The following is a 21,608-nucleotide window of genomic DNA, read 5'->3' as shown; positions in this document are numbered from 1 at the left end:
TCTGAATGCCATTTGCAACTTTCTCAGTGGGCTTCTGAGAAGCAGTCAAGGGGGGGAGCAGATGTACTTGTTTAATGACCGCACAATTCACTTTAAAAATTGTAAAATTGGGTGTGATTCACTTAATGACCACATCTCTTAGCAACAGAAGTTCTGTTCTCAACTGTGGCCCTTAAGTCAAGGACTACCTGTAGAATCTCCTGGCCTAGATAGCAGACCCAAAACCGATGCAAGCTCACCTCGTAATCCTTGTTGACATTGCTGATTTCCCAAGAGCTGTTGTCAATGCCCATCCGCAGATAATCTGCTTTGACATCTATTGACTTCCAGCCTGTTTCTCGGCTGCCTTCAGGCATTTTGGGGTTGTAAGAGAAGGCGTAAAGTTCTTCAGGTTTCACTAAAGCACAAAAGCAATTTTCAAAGGCAAAAATTTACCATTTGGGCACTTGAGACCAAATCTTAACAATTGCCCCTGCATAAAATGATATTACAAATAAGTTCTTCCTTTAATTTCTATTCTACTTTATTGGATTTGCATCTAACATTTCCTGCAGATTTAAAAATAAACCTAGAAGTTACTAAATCCCAAGATAATTCACTAAAACACTTTCAGCTATTGCAAATATAACTACAAACAGCCATTTTGTTATTAGTTTTTTTCAATAAAAATGTCTACCAATATGCACAGTTGTTTAAAGATATTGTTGCTTACCACTAACAGAATAACAGAGTTGGAAGGAACCTTGAAGGTCTTCTAGTCCAACCCCTGCCCATTCCAGAAAAGTGGCTGTCCAGTCTCTTCTTCTTCCAGTGGTGAAGCACCCAAAAAGCAAGTCTTTCCGATTTCTCCTTCGTTCTAGGCTGCTTCTCTCTTTAATTAGTTTCCATCCATTGTTTCTTATCTTGCCTCCTGGTGCTTTGGAAAATCGGCCGACCCCCTTTTCTTTATGGCAGCTCCTTAAACTGCTATCCTATCACCCCAGTCCTTCATTTCACTAGACTAAAAATACCCAATTCCTGCAACTGTTTTTCATTAGTTTTAGCCAGAGGTGAAATGCTCCCAGTTCGGACCGGATCAGGTAGTTTGGAGAACCGGTAGCAAAAATTCCTGGGCCCCCCTTGCCCATGCCCACCCAATCGCCCGGTCCCCACTTGCCTATTGGCAGCTTGCTGCTTCTTTCAGGCTCGCTCGCTGCCTTGCTTTGCTTCGGCTGCTGCAATCAATTGCATCAGCTAGCAACTCAATCTGCCTGCCTGCAATCCATCTCACTGGTGATCAACTCAATCTGCCTGCCTTCAATTGGGTAAATAACTGGAGGGGGGGGGAAGCTTTAAAAAAATAGTTAACTAAGATTTTTTTAGGAGTTTTATTTTTTTTTAGACATAGCAATTTAAAGTTAAGGATGTTTTAAATTTAACTGCCTTTATCTAAAAATATAAATAAAATAAAATAATAAAATAAAATATTTGTGCAGCTTTCTGAGATTTGGTGTGTTTCTGTAGTGTTTCACTCTAACTACACAAACACACAAAATCTCACAAAGCTGGATGTGGCTTTTCGTGTGTGTGAGTCAGTTGTGTTGTGTTGTGTTGTGTGTGTGTGTATGTGTGTAAACTGTGAACGTTGATTTTTGAGCTTTTTGTGGCTGTGTGAGGTTCCTGCTTGTTGCAGGGGCCATTTTGGGTGAAGTGCAGCTGTTTTTACATTGTGTGTGAGTCAGTTGTATTGTGTTGTGTTGTACGTGTGTGTGTAAAGTGTGAAAGTTGGTTTTTGGTACCTCTTACTATATTGTGTACTTTGTTTATTATTTTTATTTTTTATTGTTATTGGCCATGCCCACCCAGTCACCTGATCACCAAGCCACACCCACCAATTAAGCCACGCCCACAGAACCCATAGGGAAAATTTTTAGATTTCACCCCTGGTTTTAGCCTCCAGTCCCTAATCTTTGTTGCTCTTTTCTGCACTTTTTCCAGAATCTCTAGATCTTTTCTATAACATGGTGACCAAAACTGGATGCAGTATTCTAAGGGTGGTCTTTATAAAGCAGTACTAATAGTTCACATGATCTTGATTCTGGCCTTCTGTTAATACAACCTAGTTTGCAATTAGATTGGACTTTGAGACACTCAATCCTTTCTGAATAGATACTTTAAAAAAACTCTTCTAGTTGATAGACTAGAAAACTGAACAAGACACAGGAAGCACACAAGGCTTTATAGCTTCTGGATTGCAATCAAACCTTATGATAGGTTTGGGATTCTGATGGGCAAGCTCTCTGGTCCCTTCTGAAAACTGCAATCAATAATTCATCCTTGCCAATTCTCCCAGCAGCAAGCTCTTAAGGAAGAAAGAATTGGATGAAGGAGACCATGTACCCATCAGGTAATCCTCAATTGTCAATCAACTGCTAACAAATAATGAGGGATTTAGGTGTTTGGCTGACAAAAGATACAGTGGAGTTTTTTGGAGAAACTGAATCAGAAGAGCACTGAGGGAAGGCAAGCTAGACAAAAGAAAAGGTTACACTTTGCTAAGACAGGTAAGAAAACTGTAATTTCTTCTCCCAAAAAAAGGATGCACGAGGCATAGAGGGGCAGCTTTTGGTAGCTAAGGGCCACAGGAAACATTTTTAGTCACAGGGGACAATGATGCAAAATGAAGAGCAAGATTTACTGGTTTTCGTTCTGGAATCAAGGGGTTTCCTTTTTCTCCTATTAAGCAGCGTTAAGAGTTTTGGAAATGCAGTTTTCAAGGATTTAAAATATTATATGGCAGGGCTGTCAGACTCCTGGCCCAGGGGCCAGATGTGTCACATGCTGGCCACACCCATGGCTGCCGCTGTGACGACATGAGTTTGACACCCTTGCTATATGGAAACCTCCAAGTATGGGCAGAGATGGTTCTCAGGGCGCATAAGCAAGACTCCAGAGATCAATTATAAGACTTGATTTAAAATCTAATGGGCAGCTTAAACCCAACATTTATTGGACTGTTATTCATGGAAAATATTATGACAGCATTAAAATCCAACCCATGGAACAGCCATCAAAGTTGAAATAACTTTGCTCACTTTGCAGATTATAAACTCTCTACCCATGCCCAATGCCGATCTTTTATCCCAGGCCCAGAGAAGTAGCATCTTATCGAATACTATCTGCACAGCTTCACATTGTGATATTTATTAGATTTTTATCTCATCTTTATTACTTTATAATTAATTCATGGCAGCAAACACATCTACTCTTTCCTCCTCTTGTTTTCCCCACGACAACCAACCCTATGAGGTGGGTTGGGCTGAGAGACAGAGTGACTGGTCCAAGGTCACCCAGCTGGCTTTCATATCTATGACGGGACTAGAACTCACTGTCTCCTAAGTCACCGAACCGGCTCTCATGCCTAAAACAAGATTAGAACTCACAATCTCTTGGTGATTGGCCCAAATGACCCAGCTAGCTTTCATGCCTAATTTGGGACTAGAACTCAGTCTACTGGTTTCTAGGCCAGCACCTTAACCACAACGTTTAATAATAAAATAAAATATTAATTAAAAGGCCTTTTTCTCTTGTGCCTAATTTTCCTCCCTAGCACTTCAGTGTCCCAGCATCCAACACAAAGAATGCTTGAATCTTGCTAACATCTTCCCAGGATGAAACCCCAAAGCAACTGAGCTATTCCTCTTTCAGTAGTGCCTCTCCTCCCCAGGGAAAGAGGCACTTAAAAGTCAGGGAGAACAGGCTGCTACCACACAGCAGCCCTGGGACAGGAAGCAAACAGACTGTGCACTACACGCACCTGGTTGTGAGAGCTTCAGCAAAGAGGTATAGACTTCATGGCAATCTCGTTCTTGCATCATCAGAAAGCGAGCTACGCGGAAATTCTTGCAATGAATTTGCAGCTGGCAGCCAGACGCATTCAGTGGTAACTTCTCCACGGTAGCTATGTGGTGGTGGAGGACCTGGAGAAAAGAAGAAAAGTGAACAATGGTAATGTGTGTGTGTGTGGGGGGTCAACTATGAACCTTCCTGTGGCTAAAATAGCAAAAATCAATACAGGCGGTCCTCAACTTATGACAATTGAGCCCAAAATTTCTGTTGCTATGCAAGGTGGGCATTCAGTGAATTTTGCCCCCTTTTACAACCTTGTTTACCACAGTTAAATAAACCACTGCAGTTGTTAGGGTAATAACATGGTTGTTCAGTGAATCTGTCTCCCACATTTCCTTTGCTTCTCAGGTCGCAAAAGGGGATCACAAGACCCTGCAACCATCAAAAATATGAGCCAGTTGCCAAGCATCCGAATTTTGATCATGTGTCCGTGGGGACGCTGCAACAGTCATAACTGTGGAAAACGGTCATAAGTCATTTCTTTCAGTGCCACTGTAACTTTGAACAGTCACTAAATGAATGGTTGTAAGTCGAGGAGTACCTGTACCCATATCCATCTGTGAAAAAAATGGCTTGCAGGGCCTGAACACTGAAGAGGCAGCACTAACTTGTATTTTGGGACTCTGAAACGATGTATCTGATGGAGAATGGCAAGTGGGCGTGAAAGTGGCTGCCAATTTGACTTCTCCTAGGTGACTTCTCACTGCCAAAGCTGCCAAATCTCACAGACTCGGCACTGTATGTTAAAATGGCTCTGTTTTTAAGCAGGAACGCCATCTAAGATAATGGAATGAGGCTTCTGCAGGCTTTACTGTTGTGGGAGAGAAGTTGATTTTCTCGGAGGTAGGAGGCTAAGAATGGAGAACTTGTGGCCAAGTTAAGAGGAAAGTTCAGATACTGCTCAGGTGGTGGGGAGGAGACCTTGTTTTGGCTACTTTTATATTTTCTTTTTCACTAAATGACCTCAGCACAGCAGGGTTCATGCAGGGATGAAAATGAATATTTTTTTTTTTTTGTTTGTTTGTTTACATTTATACCCCGCCCTTCTCCGAAGACTCAGGGCGGCTTACAATGTATAGGGCAATAGTCTCATTCTATTTGTATATATTTACAAAGTCAACTTATTGCCCCCCCAACAATCTGGGTCCTCATTTTACCTACCTTATAAAGGATGGAAGGCTGAGTCAACCTTGGGCCGGGCTCGAACCTGCAGTAATTGCAGGCTGCTGTGTTCTTAATAACAGGCCTTACCAGGCAGAGCTAAACCGGCCCTATTTGAACAATGACCTCTGTGCCTATTGCATCTTTAGGCCAGCTTGTCAAGGCTACTTTGGCAGTGCGCTAAACTCATCAAATCAACCCTTAAAAATGTAGGCTCTGATCTCAGTTAACTGATAGGAACAGGAGCGCATGCAAACTATGGTGACAAAAGGCAAGATGTGACCCTCAGGGTAACAATCAAAGCTCCATCTGTTTTTTTTTAAAATATGCATTACACACAATAAACAGACAGGGCTTCACTTGCACTCTCATTATCAGGCACAGAAGGTCAGGTCCACCTGTGAAAGTCCAATTAAACTGATTTATTGCTACTCATGCAATATTCTCAAGGAATGGTCAGCACCTGCTTGGAATTAGTTAAGGGTCAACAGAATTCAAGGGTAGTTGGAATTGGTCTGCTTATGGCTATGTATGAAACAAACAAAATGCTAAAAAGTTGTGATATTTATGTTGTTACTTACCAAGCACCTCTAGATTATATCCCGTATATACTTACGGGACCGCCTGCTGCTACCGAATACCTCTCACCGACCCGTGCGCTCTCACAGAGAGGGACTCCTCAGGGTGCCGTCGGCTAGGCAGTGCCGTCTGGCGACGCCCAGGGGAAGGGCCTTCTCTGTGGGGGCTCCCACCCTCTGGAACGAACTCCCTCCAGGACTTCGTCAACTTCCGGACCTCCGAACCTTTCGTCGCGAGCTCAAAACACACCTATTTATTTGCGCGGGGCTGGGTTAGTTTTTTAAATTTATTGGTTTTAATGGGGTTTTTAGTATTTATATTGTTTTAATAATTTGGCTATTTAATAAGTTTTTTATGTGTTATTTTAAATTGTATTTATATGTTTGCTTTTAATTGCCTGTAAACCGCCCTGAGTCCTTAGGGAGATAGGGCGGTATATAAATTTAAATAATAAAATAAATAAATATTAAATTAACCAAAATATATTTACAATCCCCAAGGCATGTCACAACTTTAGAGCACTAATGTTTGGAAATTGAAAGCTGAAGAATTTAATATGAATCCCTTAGGGAATTCATCCAACAACATAACTACCAACCTGATCTATTAATATTCAAAGACATTTCAACCAACTTCAGGTATCCGACGCTCAACACCCCTCATCACTGGGAGACCTTTGTCTGCAGAGAAGGTATTTAAAGACCGGTGCTCCCCCAGACAAGCACAATCCAAAGCACACTGAAGATGTCTCCTCAAATAGGGATGAAATGTTTGCAACCAAATCGCCAAGCTCAGAGTTCAAACCAACAGCATACTGTATTTTTCAATTTATAAGACGCACCTTTTTACCCTCCAAAAGAGGGTGAAAATCTAGGTGTGTCTTATATGCCGAATGTAGCCCCGCTCACCCCCCACCCCCCACCTTTTGGAGGTTGTCACCCTAAAATCCCCGCTGCTGTGTTTTCCTTGAGGACACGCAGCTGTGCGAATTGCATCGGGGAGGAAAACGTGATGCATGGAGGCAACGCTCTTTTTCCTCCCCGATTGCCCGAAGCAATTCGCAAAGCCAACTTTGCTCGGAGACAGAGTTAATTTTTTTCCCACGCCTTCCTTGCCTGGATCCTCCAATTCGACTCGTCTTCCATGAGGAGGTCCCTGCCAATCCCGGAGAGGACTTTGCCTTCCTCAGGCAGCCCCTGGCAATTCTGCAACCGCCATGCAGGGAGGCAACGCTTTGGGCAATCAGATTGCAAAGCAATTTGCAGAAAAGGAGGAGGAAGGCACGCGGCTTTGCAAATTGCTTCGGAGAATTGAGGGGAAAAAACGCTGGAAAACACCATGCAGAGAGGCAATGTTCTTTTTCCTCCCCGATTGCCCAAAGCATTGCCTTTGAGTAGCGTCGTAGGCTGTCGATGACAGCTGAGGCAGACTGGCTCAAAGCAAGTGTTCCTGCTGTGGCTGTAACTGCGCTACGTGCACCCATGCTCAACGAGCTGGAGGGGAGGCCTGTTGGCTGTCCTAGAGCTGAGTGTTTCTTCAGAAGGATTCGGGCAGCCTGGCTTGCAAAAAGCGCTCCTACCACGGTTATGTTGATGCCAAAACAACACATAAATCAGGCAGCCTGGCTCATCATGAGCACTCCTGCCGTGGCTCTTGGGGCGCCAGACACGCTTGCCGCTGTCAGTGTGCCTGGACAAACCAGGCAGGGACCGGGTCCCTCTCTGCGGTTGCAGAATTGCCAGGGGCTGCCCAAGGAAGGCAAAGTCCCCTCCGCGGAACACGGGACTGGCAGGGACTTCGGCCGATCTCAGGCCAGTAGGCAGGATTACCTGTAGACTGGTAACCTCCCAGATCACTCTCCCGCGATCGTCGAGCCTTGCTCAGTAGAAATTAAAGTTGTTTCTGTCAAATTTGTCATGAAGAATGGTGAGCCCCATTTTCTCAGTCTCTCCTCATGGAAGACCAAGTCGAACTGGAGGATCCAGGCAAGGAAAGCGGGGAAAAAGAAAAGTTGGCTTTGCGAATTGCTTCAGGCAATTGGGGAGGAAAAAAAGCGTTGCCTCCATGCATTGCGTTTTCCTCCCCAATGCAATTGGGGTTGCTGGGCGCTGCGCAGGAGGTGTAAGGCAAGGCACTGCTACCTGAAAACTTTTGCCGCTATCTCTGCTACCTGGAACTGCCCGAAAACGCGATGCTCTTTCTTTGCCCCTGCACACCTCATTTTTGGAACTGGGGAGGCAGCAGAGATCTCCAGGCGGCAGAGATCACGGCAACAGTGTTTTTGGGTGGCAGCACCTTGCCTTTTGTCCCCTGCACAGTGCCTGCTTCGCCAAGCAAGTCCTGACCTCCGCACTTCCCCAGGCCGCTCCCGTTATCAAAATCCGAATGAAAGTGAGGACGCCGCTGATCCTGATGCTGGTAGGCAGAGGCAGAATTCTTTTTTTCTTGTCCCCCCCCCAAATTAAGGTGTGTCTTATACTCCAGTGCGTCTTATACACTGAAAAATATGGTAACTATAGCACTAACCTCGAGGAGCAGGAAGAAGAGCTGCCACTAAGACAACAGTCAGATAAAAGAAATTTGAGTATAAGGGAAAAATGTAATTTAAGAAAGCAACTCATAATCCATCAATCAGAATAGAGCTGGAAGGGACCTTGGAGGTCTTCTAGTCTAACCCCCTGTTCAAGCAGCAGACCTTATACCATTTCAGGCAGGCTGTCCAATCTCTTTTTAAAAACCTCCAGTGATGGAGCACCCACAACCTCTGAAAGCAAAATGTTCCACTGGTTAATTGTCCTCACTGTTAGGAAGTTTCTCCTTATTTCCAGGTTGCTTCTCTCTTTGATTAGTTTCCATCCATTGTTTCTTTTCTTGCCTTCTGCTGCTTTGGAAAATAAGTTGACCCGAAACTTCTGGTTGACATCATGGTGAGAACAGCTTGGAAAATAGCATGCTCTGCCGAGCCCTGCAAAATCCAGCCAACAACCACTATCAGGAGACCCTATGGGGTCAAAGCCGCCTTGCAGGGGTGGCAAAAAAAGGAGAGGTGCTTCGTGGACCATGAGGAACTTGCAATTTCCTCATTAGGTCTGAAGCAAGCTCTCCCAAATGGCAGCAGGGACGATGGCCATTTTTGGCAGTCACAAGCTGGGACAACCAGGACCATAAGATTTGTGCTGGAGCAGTCCGTGGACAAAGCATTGAAATTGGGTGAGATAACTTCCAACTCTTACTCTAAAGATTTAATTTAAGTACAGGAATGTTAAAAGATAATCTCCAAGCATTAAGGAAGTAGCAAGACATGGAGAAGATTAAAGACTGAAAATTAAGACATGAAAGAAGTGCCCAGGGGAAGCTTTAAAATACAGAAAGTCTGGAAAAAAGCTTAACCAATTTGAAATGTGATTTTTGGAAGAAACAGTCTTGCTTATTTGTATTTCTAAACCCTCTGGACTTATCGGATAATCAGCTGTTTTTGACATACTGTTTAATGTTGGACTTGAGAGTAGGAAAGCCATCTACTGGAAGAAGAGGAGCACTACAGCGTCAATATTCTTAGTGAAAGTGAGGCACAACACACATAAAGTCTAATACACAGAATAGAAGGAAGTAAATAACACCTGGAAGGTAGCCTGACCTTGACTCTATTTTAGAAGATGATTTGGATATTTTGAAAATACCTAATGAGTTTCTTTTTCCTCTTGAAGATTTCTAAGATGAACTAAATTGCAAATAACTAAACTTTATTGAAACTGGCTATTGGATTATGGATTTGACAGATTGGAGGAACCTAGTGGATTAATTTGGATTTGGATTATTAAGGCTATTGGACAGAACATTCTACAAGCCAAAAGAAGAAAGGTGATAGAAGAAAAGAGAAAAGGAAGAAAAGTTAAATAAGACTTTAAAATTTTGACAATTGGGAAGATATGTAATTGGAAAACCACAAGGGTGTAACTTACTAAAGAATTTTAAAGATTATAAATTTAGGAGATTTGGAGGTACAACTATGGGATTAATTGAATTTTATTAAGTTGGAGTTTTTAAATATTGAGATGTTAGAACCAAAGAGGTTATACTGAGTATTTTTTATTAAATTGTTACAAAATGGATTTACAGGGGATAATAGAGGCAAATGAAGAAATAATTTTGATGCTCAAAAACATGCATGAAACTATAAAGAACAATAAGGAGACATTTCTTTATCTTTGTCTAAAGATAAAGAAATAAGTGTAGAAGCCACTCAAGAATTGGGAGGAAAAGATGAACATGATATTCAGGAAATAGATGAGAAATTAGAAGAAGCTGTGGAAGGAAAAAATCAAAACAAAGGGCCTCTGGTGGCTCAACAGACTAAGCAGTCTGTTATTAACACAGCTGCTTGCAATTACTGCAAGTTCAAGTCCCACCAGGCCCAAGGTCGACTCAGCCTTCCATCCTTTATAAGGTAGGTAAAATGAGGACCCAGATTGTTGGGGGCAATAAAAAGTTGACTTTGTATATAATATACAAATGGATGAAGATTATTGCTTAACACAATGTAAGCTGCCCTGAGTCTTCGGAGAACGGCGGGATATAAATTCAAATAATAAAAAAAACAAGATGCAAGAAGATAAAGATAATGAAGAGAAAGGATTAATAAATAGGAATCAATTAGATAATTCCTTAACAGCTTATAATAGAACAGAGAAAAAAATAAAAAATCTCTTCAAAAAAATGAAAGGTTTAGAGAAAAAAAAAGAGAAAAATCTCTTTAAAAAAAAGAAAGTCTTATTGATGGGTGTTCAAATAATACAGCAGAAAGAGACAAAGGGCAACCCAAAGGGAATGTTCAGTAGGTATAAAAATATCAAAAGGTGTTATAAGACTCCAAGAGAGAAAAATAAAATGCTGATTAAAAAATCAATAAACGATGGAACTCCAAAAAGGTTAAGAGATGATGGATAATGATAGAATATATTAATAAAAAGAAAAAATAGAAAATAACAATAAGGAAAATAGTAGCATACATATTAACAGATAATAGAATCTATTATAATTAAAAATAAGCTAAGTTTAGTAGCTGGAAGTTTAGGATTAGGTAATTCAATTGTATTATTAATACTAGCTGAATACCCGTGCTCCACTATGACACTATGTGATCAGGCTTGATAAATCAACACTTACAGCTTGAAAATTAATTAGTAGTTATGATCAGCCTTCTCCCCTTCTCTCCCTCAGGCTTGCCCCACAGAAGCCTCCCCTATCCTATCCCCTTCTCTCCCTCAGGCTTGTGAAAGTAAAACTGAAACTGAAACTCCTCTCCTCTGCTTGTGTTTTGCATTTGGAACAGATTTCTTTTCAGATGGGGAGGGGGAGTAGAACTCCTTAGCATCAGAGTGTGTTAATAATAATATAGAAAATACTAATGCTTTGATGGTCATTTTGAAAAATCCTTTCTTAGTGAGCATCTAGAAGCCTAGAGGAACATACATGGCAAATTTCAAGTTTGTAGGCTTTACAGTTCTGGAGATTTTGTGATGATGTGTGAGTGGTATTTCGCTTTTGTGTGTGTGTGTGTGTGTGTGTGTGCATGTGTGTGTGTGTATATATATATACATATATATACACATATACATACACACACACACACACATATATATATATACACACACACACATACACACACACACATACACACACATATATATATCTCAGGGGTGAAATGCTCCTGGATCGGACCGGCTCGCACAATCCGGTAGCGATGGCAGCTGCTGGTTCGGAGGACCGGTAGCAAAAATCCCTGGCCCCGCCCCCCTGCCTCTGCTGAGCCACACCATCTGCAGAGGTTTTTTTTTTTACTTTTAAAATCCGGTTTTCCTTCAGCTGAAACAGGCCTTTAAAAGCAAAAAAAAACAAAACCTTTGAGGATCCCGCCTCTCAGCTGAGATCGGCAGAGATTTTAAACTTTAAAAAAAAATATTTAAAGTCTCCTCTGGCAATCTCACCTGAGTTCCTCATCAGCAAAACCTTACTTGTACTCTTACTTCTAGAAAACATGTTTTCTATAAGTAAGAGTAGATATTCTAAGGCACTTACCTGATTACTGATGAATGCATGGCTCTTTTTCCAGCCGAAAGCTCTAGTTTCACTTTCAGCCAGACAGAATCAATCGCTTAGCTAATCTATTTCCTCGGTGATCAACTGGCTGGCTTTGCTGGCTGAGGAACTCTGGGATTTGAAGTCCACAATAAAATAAAATAAAATAAAATAATAAAATAAAATATTTGTGCAGCTTTCTGAGAATTGGTGTGTTTCTGTAGTGTTTCATTCTAACTACACAAACACACAAAATCTCAGAAAGCTGTATGTGGCATTTTGTATGTGTGTGTGTGTGTGTGTCAGTTGTGTGTGTGTAAAGTGTGAAAGTTGGTTTTTGAGCTTTTTATGGTTGTGTGAAATGTGAAGTGCAGCTGCTTTTACATTGTGTGTGAGTCAGTTGTGTTGTGTTGTCTTGTGTTGTGTGTAAAGTGTGAAAGTTGGTTTTTGGTACCTCTTATTGTTTTTTATACTTTGTTAATTATTTTTATTATTTATTGTTATTGGCCACGCCCACCCAGTCATCTGACCACCAAGCCATGCTCACCAATTAAGCCATGCCCACAGAACCAGTAGGGAAAATTTTTAGATTTCACCCCGATATATAGTGTGTTAAAATATATTGTGAACTTGAATGTTTAAAGATTAGAAATTGTAGGGACTTTGAGATATATTTATTTATCTATTTTATTTTATTTTATTAAATTTTTATACCGCCCTTCTCCCGAAGGACTCAGGGCGGTGTACAGCCAAAATAAAAACAAAATATATACCATTTAAAACAACATTTAAAAAGAGCAAATTTTAAAGGCTGATTATTAAAATTTAGATTTAAAAATTTAAAAATATTAAGAATACCCAATTTAAAATTCAACCCAAGTTATGCCAGTCCCGCTTTAATAAATAGATATGTTTTGAGCTCACGACGGAAGGTCCGAAGATCAGGCACTTGACGCAGGCCAGGGGGAAGTTCGTTCCAGAGCGTCACTGCCCCCACAGAGAAGGCCCTACTCCTGGGGGCCGCCAGCCGACACTGTTTGGCGGACGGCACCCTGAGAAGACCCTCTCTGTGAGAGCGTACGGGTCGGTGGGAGGCAAAGGGTAACAGCAGGCGGTCTCGTAAGTACCCGGGTCCTAAGCCATGGAGCGCTTTAAAGATAGTTACCAAAATCTTGAAGCGCACCCGAAAGACCACAGGAAGCCAGTGCAAGCTACGGAGCAGCGATGTCACGTGGGAGCCACGAGCGGCTCCCGTTACTACTCGCGCAGCCGCATTCTGGACTAACTGCAGCCTCCGGGTACACCTCAAGGGCAGCCCCATGTAGAGAGCATTGCAATAATCCAGCCTAGACGTAACCAGAGCGTGAGTGACCGTGCATAAGGCATCCCGGTCAAGGAAGGGACGCAACTGGCGAACCAAGCCTGGGATTGATTAAATATTTGGCCTTATTAGTAGTCCTAGACATTTGGGATATTGAAATTATGGTGGAATAATGTGTAATTCTCAAAATATTGTCAGGCCTGGAAGCCGTCTTTTGCACTAGGCCTAGTAACTTAGTAGCTAAGTACTTAGTAACTTAGTAGTGGATAACAAATACATGGCGCAAAGAAATGTTATTTATGTCTAAATGAATTAATGGAAAACATGATAAAGAATTATAAAGAGAGAATGGTACTGTTGAAGTTTGAAGATCAGGACTATGCATATTTATTTGTATTATTACTGTTAGCATTGTTTAAAAAAGATTTGACCCAGTCAATACACTGTCCACAAAATATGCATGGTATGTATTATATTAAAAAAAATTTAAAAATATAATTTAGTGGAAGCCCCTCAAGCACTGGAATACTACTACCATGTCACCCCTAGTCCTCTTCTCTAGACTGGCCATACCCAAATACTGCAACTGTTCTTCATGTTTTTGTCTCCAGGCCCTTAATTATCTTAGCTGCTCTTTGCACTTTTTGTAAAATCTCAACATCTTTTTTGTAATGTGGTGACCAAACTGGATGTAGTGTTCCAGGTATGGTCTTACTAAGGATTTTTAAAGCAGTACTAATACTTCACATGATTTTATGTTTACTTTATTGTCATTGCACTTCGTATAATGAAATTTTGATTCTATGTCTCTGTTTATACAACCAAGAATTGCATTAGCTTTTTTGGCTGCTGCCTCATGTTTAAGTGATTGTCCATAGGACTTCAAGGTCCCTCTCACAGTTACTGTTTTTGAGCCAGGTTTCACCTAATCTGTACATGTATCTTTGGTATTTCCTGCCTAGGTGTAAAACCTTGCTTTTCTCCACATTAAATTTCATTTTGTTGGAGGCGTGACCAGCATCACAGTGATATGACGGGCTTCTTTGGGGGCTCCTGAAGATCCATCGATATCTCCGCTGTCTGCGGTCTCAAGTGACCTAAGTCATCCTGTGGGGATGACGAACAAGAGGAGCGCGGACTGACCAGCACAGGGAGACCGCAAACTCCTTGGTTGGTCGGAAGAAGCTCCTTAAATTGGGCAGCGGAGAAAGCGGCCATAGAAGCCACTAAGAAGCTGGGGTGGCCACAATGGAAAGAAAGAAAGAAAGAAAAAGAAGACAGCATGTGTCACTGAGGTGAGAGAAAAAATTGTTTTTGAAAAAAAAAGTTTCCCTTCATATCCACTTGCAAGAAAATAGACTGGAAAAGAGGCTGATAGTGAGGAGGGAGAGCGGGTGTATATTCGCTCTCACTTCTGGCATTTGGGCGGTGAGGAAAGCGAAATTCCAAGGCAAAAAGAAATATTTTTTTTGAATGAGAAAAGGGAAGAATTTGGGGACTCTTTTAAAAGTCAGGATTAACCAATGTGAGAAGACGGAACCCTCCTTTTTTTGTAATGAGATGGAATGGTTGTAAATAAATGTGAACTAAAGATTGAGCAGAATTAATTAAAGGAATTGAAAATGCTCTGCTCTATTGAATGAATTAGCCTTCAGTGCCATCTAGTGGCAGAAGAGAAAAGGAGAGGAAAAAAAGGACTTTGAAGTAACTTTAGCTCTAAGGCTGACCGTGACAGTTCTGACTGGAAAAATAAGAAAGCAGATATGCACGAGAGGAGGATTGAATTGTTAACTTTGTTTTTACTTTTCAAATTTTTATTTTTTTGCTTATTCTCTTATTTACCTTCTTGTGAACATTTTGAAGTACTTTGTTTGGATCCTGCTGTGGTGGATAAGTATTGGATATTTTTTTGTGTGTTTTCTTTTTTCTTCACCTTTTACTAGTGACTAAAGGGTATAAGGAGTGGATAATTTGGGATGCTTTTCTTTCCCCTTTTTTTGCATCCTTCTTTTTTTCTCTCTCTTGCTGCTGGATTGGAAAAGAGGTGTATGGTTTAGAATTTGGATTATGGCACGAGCCTGAAGAAATTTTTTGTTTGCCTTAATTTTTTATTTTTTCTCTTGGTTCTTAAGATTTTTTTTACTTTTTGGGCTTTTCTTTCTTCTTTTTTTCTTTCTTTCTCCTTTTTTATTGTTGGATTGATAATATTCCTTGTAGTTTATTTTTGGGGTGGTGGTGGTGTCTGATTCATTTTATTTTTCTATTTTTTATTTTTTCTAATCCAACCATTGGGGAGGATTTACAGAAACTTAAAGCACATCTACATCCGGCAGCAAGCCCCTCATCGACAGAAACACAAAAAAAATCGGAGACTATGGAGTTAAAAAATCTCATACAATCAGTCCATGATGATTTGAAACAGGACTTAAAAGAAATGAAAAAGCTGATTGGGAAAAATGAAGAAAGAATTAAAAAAGTAGAGGAAAAGGCAGAGATGACAGAAAAGAAAGTTGAGGAGCTAGAAGAAAAGCTAGTATCAGTTGATAAAAATCAAGAGAAAACAATTATCTTGTTGGAAATGGACCGTTCTGATTATTATCTAAGATTTCAAAATACACAGGACAAAAAAGGAGAAAATTTGCCAGAGGTGATTGCTGAGATGTTGGCAGAGGTCATGGAAGAAACTAAGGAGAAGATTTTAAATGAGATCGACGAGGTTTTTAGAGTACATACAAGATACGCAATAAGAAATAACCTACCGAGAGAAGTACATGTAAGAATTACAAAGAAAGCAATAAAAACAGAGATATTACAAATAACAAGAAGCACAGCATTGAAATACGAAAACAAAGAAATAATAGTATTGAGACAAATACCTAGAAGAGCTAGAGATCTGAGGAGAGACTATCAATTCTTAACAAAAAAATTAATAACAAAAGGAGTGAGTTTCAGATGGTTAATACCAGAAGGAATTTTGGTGACGTGGCAAGAACAAAGGCATAGATTAGATTCCATTGAAAAATGAGCTCCATTTTATGAGCAATTTTGTGGACCATTAAAGGATGAATTGGGAGCAGAAAGAGAGACCAAACACAAAGATGACGTAAAAAGTAAAGAAGAAAGTACAAAGAAACAGGAAGAAAGAGCACTAAGAGAAGGAGCAAGATCTAAACAATAAAAGAGGACAATTACTATAATTTAAAAAGACAAATTGAGAACGATTTGGAGAAATTGAAAAACTTGCAGCTATCACTTATGGGAAAGATTGCAATAATTAAGATGAATATACTACCGAGACTATTGTTTTTATTCCAGACAATTCCAATAAAAATTGAAAAGACTTATTTTCAGCACCGTAACAAGATAATAAGGAAATTCATATTGCTGGGGAAGAAAGTGAGAATTAGTATAAAGATGCTACAAGATGCAAGACTACGTGGAGGATTTGGACTGCTGAATTGGGAATTATATTACCAAACAGCAGCATTGACTTGGATAAGAGAATGGGTCGAATTAAGAAATATACGACTTTTAACTCTGGAAGGACACGATTTACAATTGGGATGGCATGCATTTTTATGGTATGGTAGAAGTAAGATGCATACATATTTTCAAAGAAACTATGTAAGAAATGCATTATTGGTGTGGGAGAAAATAAGAGATAAATATTATTTGAAAATACCAATGTGGTTATAAACAATGGAAGCATTAATACACCCAAATATTATTAATTTTAGAAATATTTTTAGATACAAAGATTTACTAACAGATAAGGGGGAATTGAAAGGGAAACAAGAACTGGAAGAACAAGGGATTGAGATGGACTGGAAAACGCATATGCAAATACAAGCAAGATATGAAAAAGATGCAAAATTATATGGCTTTTATTTAGAAATGACAGATCTGGATAGGATACTCACAGGAACAGAGGATAAAATAATCAAAAAATAATAATTTCTACTTGGTATTGAATTAGAAGAAGAACAAGTAAAAAAAACAATGATAACATGGGCAAAAAAAATTGGATATTCAATGGAGCTAGACAGATGGCAAGTTATGGGAAAGGAACTATAAATTAACAATGTTCACTGCATACAAAGAGAATCAATATAAAATGTTTTATAGATGGCATATGCCTCCGGAAAAATTGGCAAAAATGTTTAAAGATAAATCAGCTAAACGTTGGAAATGTATTCAGGCACCAGGATCCCACTATCATATGTGGTGGACATGCCCAGAAGCTAGAAACTATTGGAGTAAAATTAAAACATGTTTAGAAGAAATGATTCAACAACATATTGATTTAAAACCTGAGCTGTTCCTATTGGATATCTTCCAGAGAAAATTAGTAAAGAAAATATATATTTGATTAAACATGTAATAACTGCAGCGAGGATAGTATTTGCACAAAGATGGAAAGCAAAGAAAATCCCTTTGGAAGGGGAAGCAATTAAAAAAATTCTAGATTGTGCAGATATGAATAGATTGACTTTGATAATTAAAGAAAGAGAGGATACGGAATATTTTAAGATATGGGAACAATTTTATTATTGGTTAGAAAAGAGATATAGATAAACATATTAATAGTTAAATAAGAGAATCGTATAATAAGAGTATTATATCGTGGGGATAATGCTGTAACAGGGGAACCGAAAATATTAAGAAAAAATTCAGGTAGGAGTAAGAAGAAGAAGTCACTGAAGAAACACCGAGATGACACATGGAATGACTGATGTATTATGTGTTTGTATATAAAATAAAATAAAAATTTTGCAAAAAAAATCATTTTTTTAGTTAGGGCCCAATGTTCAAGTCTGTCAAGATCTTTTTGGATCCTGAGCTTGTCTTCTGGGGTGTTGGCTGTTCCTGCCAGCTTAATGTCATCTACAAATTTGATGAGTTCCCCTTCTATTCCCTCATCTATGCAATGGCTGAAATAATGACTGTCCTAAGTTCATAATTGTAACTTTAAATGTATGTATGGCTATGTAACCTAAGAAATATCTGCACCTCCAGATGTTTATTGTTAAATATTTAGCAGGTGATTCTGCTGTCTTCACTGCCACCATCACTCTGCACCGCTGATTGCCAAACACTGTTGGTGTGTTAGATGGCTCAGCGCTTCTCTCTGCTGACTTGCAAATCTCCAGAAGATGTAACAGTTGTCTCTTGCAAACCGGTACAAGCCATCTCCAGCAGATCTACCTCTCCTACATATCTATCAATCATGTCTCTCTCTCTCTCTCTCTATTTTTTTTTTTTTTGTTTACATTTATATCCCGCCCTTCTCCGAAGACTCAGGGCGGCTTACAGTGTGTAAGGCAATAGTCTCATTCTATTTGTATATTTACAAAGTCAACTTATTGCCCCCCCCCAACAATCTGGGTCCTCATTTTCTCTCATCTAATCATCTATTCATGGTGAGCTCTGGTGTTGTAGCAGCTAAAGTGCAGCATTGCATGCTAACTCTGCCTACAGCCAGGAGTTCAATTCTGACCGGCTCAAGGTTGACTTAGCCTTCCATCCTTCTGAGGTCAGTAAAATGAGGACCCACACTGTTGGGGCCATATGCTGACCCTATAAACTGCTCAGAGCATGCCATAAAACACTATGGTGGAGTATGTAAGTCTAAGTCTAAGTGCTATTCATCCAGAGATTGTAGCAATCTCATGCTTGATCTTCCTTACTTCTCTCAGATATAAAGGAAGGGAGGTGTATTCATAGTTGCAAGATATGATTAATTTAACCTTATAACAAAAGTAATATTAGCAGTCAGAACTTTGGTTTCTTAGTCTGGTCTACCTCGAAAGATTGACATTGACAATCTTAATTGATAACCCTTTCTATAAAAATATGGTATGCATGTTCAATTGTTTAATAACAGCTATATCAGCTGCAGAATATATTTCCAAACACAATGTGCTGAAAAGCAAGCTATAGATTTCGGGTCTTCATGGTCTATTGGCTGTTGACTAACTTGGTTAACCTGATCCATCAAGGATCCCGTGTTCAAATGTTGCTTATGAGCCATAGGCCAAACACAGCCATCTTTAACCTGGTTAATGCTGGAATTTGCAATTTTCAGCATATACAAGACAGCCAGTTAGAGATAATCAGATTGCTTAGATTAAGCCCATTACAGATAGTTCTTGACTTACGACTGTAACGAAACATGACCAATTATGGTCATAGGTTGTGGCAATCATAAAGCTGGTCATCACATAACCAGACCTGATTTTACAACCTTTTTGGCAGTGGTTACTAAGCAAATATCATGGTGGTACAGCAAACATCACCATTGTAAAGCGAACCCATTGTTTGCTATGGGGCATTTTTGCAAAAAATGGAAGTAAGCACCAGTTTTCAGCAAAAACATTGTAAATCATGATCACATGACCACAGCCATAAATGTGGGCCAGGTGCTATGGTTACGTGACTACCAGGAGGGACAGTTGTCAGAACTAGAGAACTGTGTCGTAAGTACATAAGTCCTGAAGTTACGACCACAATTAAGCCCAAAATTTATGTTGCTAAGTGAAAAGTTTAAGTGGGTTTGCCCCATTTTATAACTTTTTTACCACAGTTGTTAAGTGAATCATTCCATTTTGTTAAGTTAGTAATATGGTTGTTGAGTGAATCTGGCTTCCCCATTGACTTTGCTTGTCAGAAGGTCGCAAAAGCTGATCACGTGAACCCCAGGACGTTGCAACCATCATAAATATGAACCAGTTGCCAAGCATCTGGATTCTGATCATGTGACATGGGGATGCTGCAGTGGTCATAAGTATGAAAACCGTCAAAAGTCACTTTTTTCAGTGCCATTGTAACTTTGAACTGTCACTAAATGAACTATTGTAAGTCGAGGACTACCAGTACTTCTCCTTTGTGGGAGGGTCTCTTGTAACTTAGCAACTTAACTGTTGCTAAGAGACCAGCTGTAAGTTGAGGACTAGCTGTATTAGAAAAGTGGAAATGAGCTGAGTGTTCAGGAGACAAGAACTGTTTGGTTCTCAGTGGTCTGGAAAATTGCCATATTCCAACCTTACCCATGTCTCTTTTCGAACGTCAGTTGAGGTGTCCACATAGATCAGATGAGTAGCCGTCAAATATAGTGTCCCATTTGCTGCTTTCTTGTTGGTATAACGATCTAGCAGCTTGACATTTTCTACCTGTAGGGCAGAGAGGGGGAAAAAAAGAAAGCAGAAAGGAAGAAATTAATTAGAACGTGTCTAAAAGAGGCAGAGTGCACCAGATCAGTCACTGCGCATGGAAAGCATTTGCACCACTCAAAGTGCCTGCTGTTCAGCTCTCCAACTTTGTACCAGCAAGGAAGTGAATAATTATTGAACAGATGGGAAAAGGTATCCTTCTTCTAATTAGTCCAGAGCGTCATCATGCTGCAATAGGAAGCCAAGTAGGTCAAAATTGTAATCTTTGCACACTGGGTTGTCCATCACGAAGAAAAATTGCTTCTAGGTGAATAAGAAAAAAAATCTTTTATGATCGTGAATTAGACATCATGTACCCCATTACAAATTTCTGACATAAGGTTCAGCTATTCAGCCAATTTGAGAACAAGGAGTTCTGCCTAATGGATGAGAATCCGGGGTCAAGAAGACGGTGGGGTTTGCAAGAATAATGACTTTCTGTCAAGGGAATAATAATTATAAGGCTCCTCATTTTGCTTCAATTAAAATGAATTCAATCAGAAAAGCTGGAGGAATAAAACCCAGAACGAGTACTTATGAGACAACAGTGTGCACCTAAGCATACAATCAAAGATATCCTCTCTCCTTCATTCACAGGGCTCATCTTCAAAATGGTTTTTTTTTCCTTTGAAAACATTTCACTTCGGAGACGACTTCCGGTGTCCAGCGGCAACGGTCGTCTGGAAGGCTTCTCCTGCCTCCAGCGCCCGAATCCGGCCGCCGCCGAGGCCCTTAGGGGCCAGGTGTTCCGAAAAGGACACCTGCCGCACGGACGGCTCGCCAGGGGTCTCCCAGCCGACATACAGGACTGTGGGGACCGATGCTGGCGCGTCCTAGGCTCGGCGGGGTTTGGAGGCCACGGGCCACGGCCATTATTTTGGTCGTCGCCTGGGCCGCTGTGCCCGGTGACACCGGGGCTTTGGATTTATAACTGCAGCAGCCTGGTGGTGAACAGGGAACGGAGAAGAATTGAGGAATGGAGAAGGGAAGGAGATATCGGTAAACGCGAGTGGAGTGCTCCGGAGTGCGGGGGGGTTTTTCTCCCCTGCGGTTGGAAGGAGCACGAGTCATTCTGGAGAGAGGAGAACTTAAAATAAGAAGATTACCGGTTTTGTGGAGCTCTGGAGAGAAGAGGTGATGGAGAAATTTAGGAGGGAGGGTTTGAGGCCCCCCCTCCCTCTGGGGAACAGTGGTGGAGTCCAGCTTCCGCCTTTACTATGAGAATCTTGATGACATCACTTCCCTTCGGCTTCCTGGTTGACTAACTGTACTCTGGACTCGTTGCTCCTGTGAGTGCCCCCTGGTGGATCCGGAGGAAATTACAAGGATACTGTGCCTGCCTGAGGATTTTGTATTATTTTTCTCAATGGCAA

At 40.5% G+C, this 21,608-nt stretch overlaps 1 protein-coding gene across 2 annotated transcripts in view; it reads right to left on the bottom strand.

The window, feature by feature from the left end:
- Positions 1–21,608, bottom strand: part of MTMR8 (myotubularin related protein 8) — a 79,251-nt gene that overhangs the window by 39,018 nt on the left and 18,625 nt on the right. The window contains exons 2-4 of one of the 2 annotated variants that reach the window (XM_058197035.1): positions 20,074–20,196; positions 3,797–3,959; positions 240–397 (exon numbers count right to left, since the gene is read on the bottom strand). In XM_058197035.1, coding sequence (XP_058053018.1) covers positions 240–397; positions 3,797–3,959; positions 20,074–20,196 — 444 coding nt within the window. The remainder of the gene's footprint in view (positions 1–239; positions 398–3,796; positions 3,960–20,073; positions 20,197–21,608) is intronic. The other variant, XM_058197036.1, reaches the window with a different exon arrangement.

The sequence above is a fragment of the Ahaetulla prasina genome, chromosome 11 (assembly GCF_028640845.1).
Source record: "Ahaetulla prasina isolate Xishuangbanna chromosome 11, ASM2864084v1, whole genome shotgun sequence".
Taxonomy (NCBI): Eukaryota; Metazoa; Chordata; class Lepidosauria; order Squamata; family Colubridae; genus Ahaetulla; species Ahaetulla prasina.
This window is presented reverse-complemented; position numbering and strand designations above follow the sequence as displayed.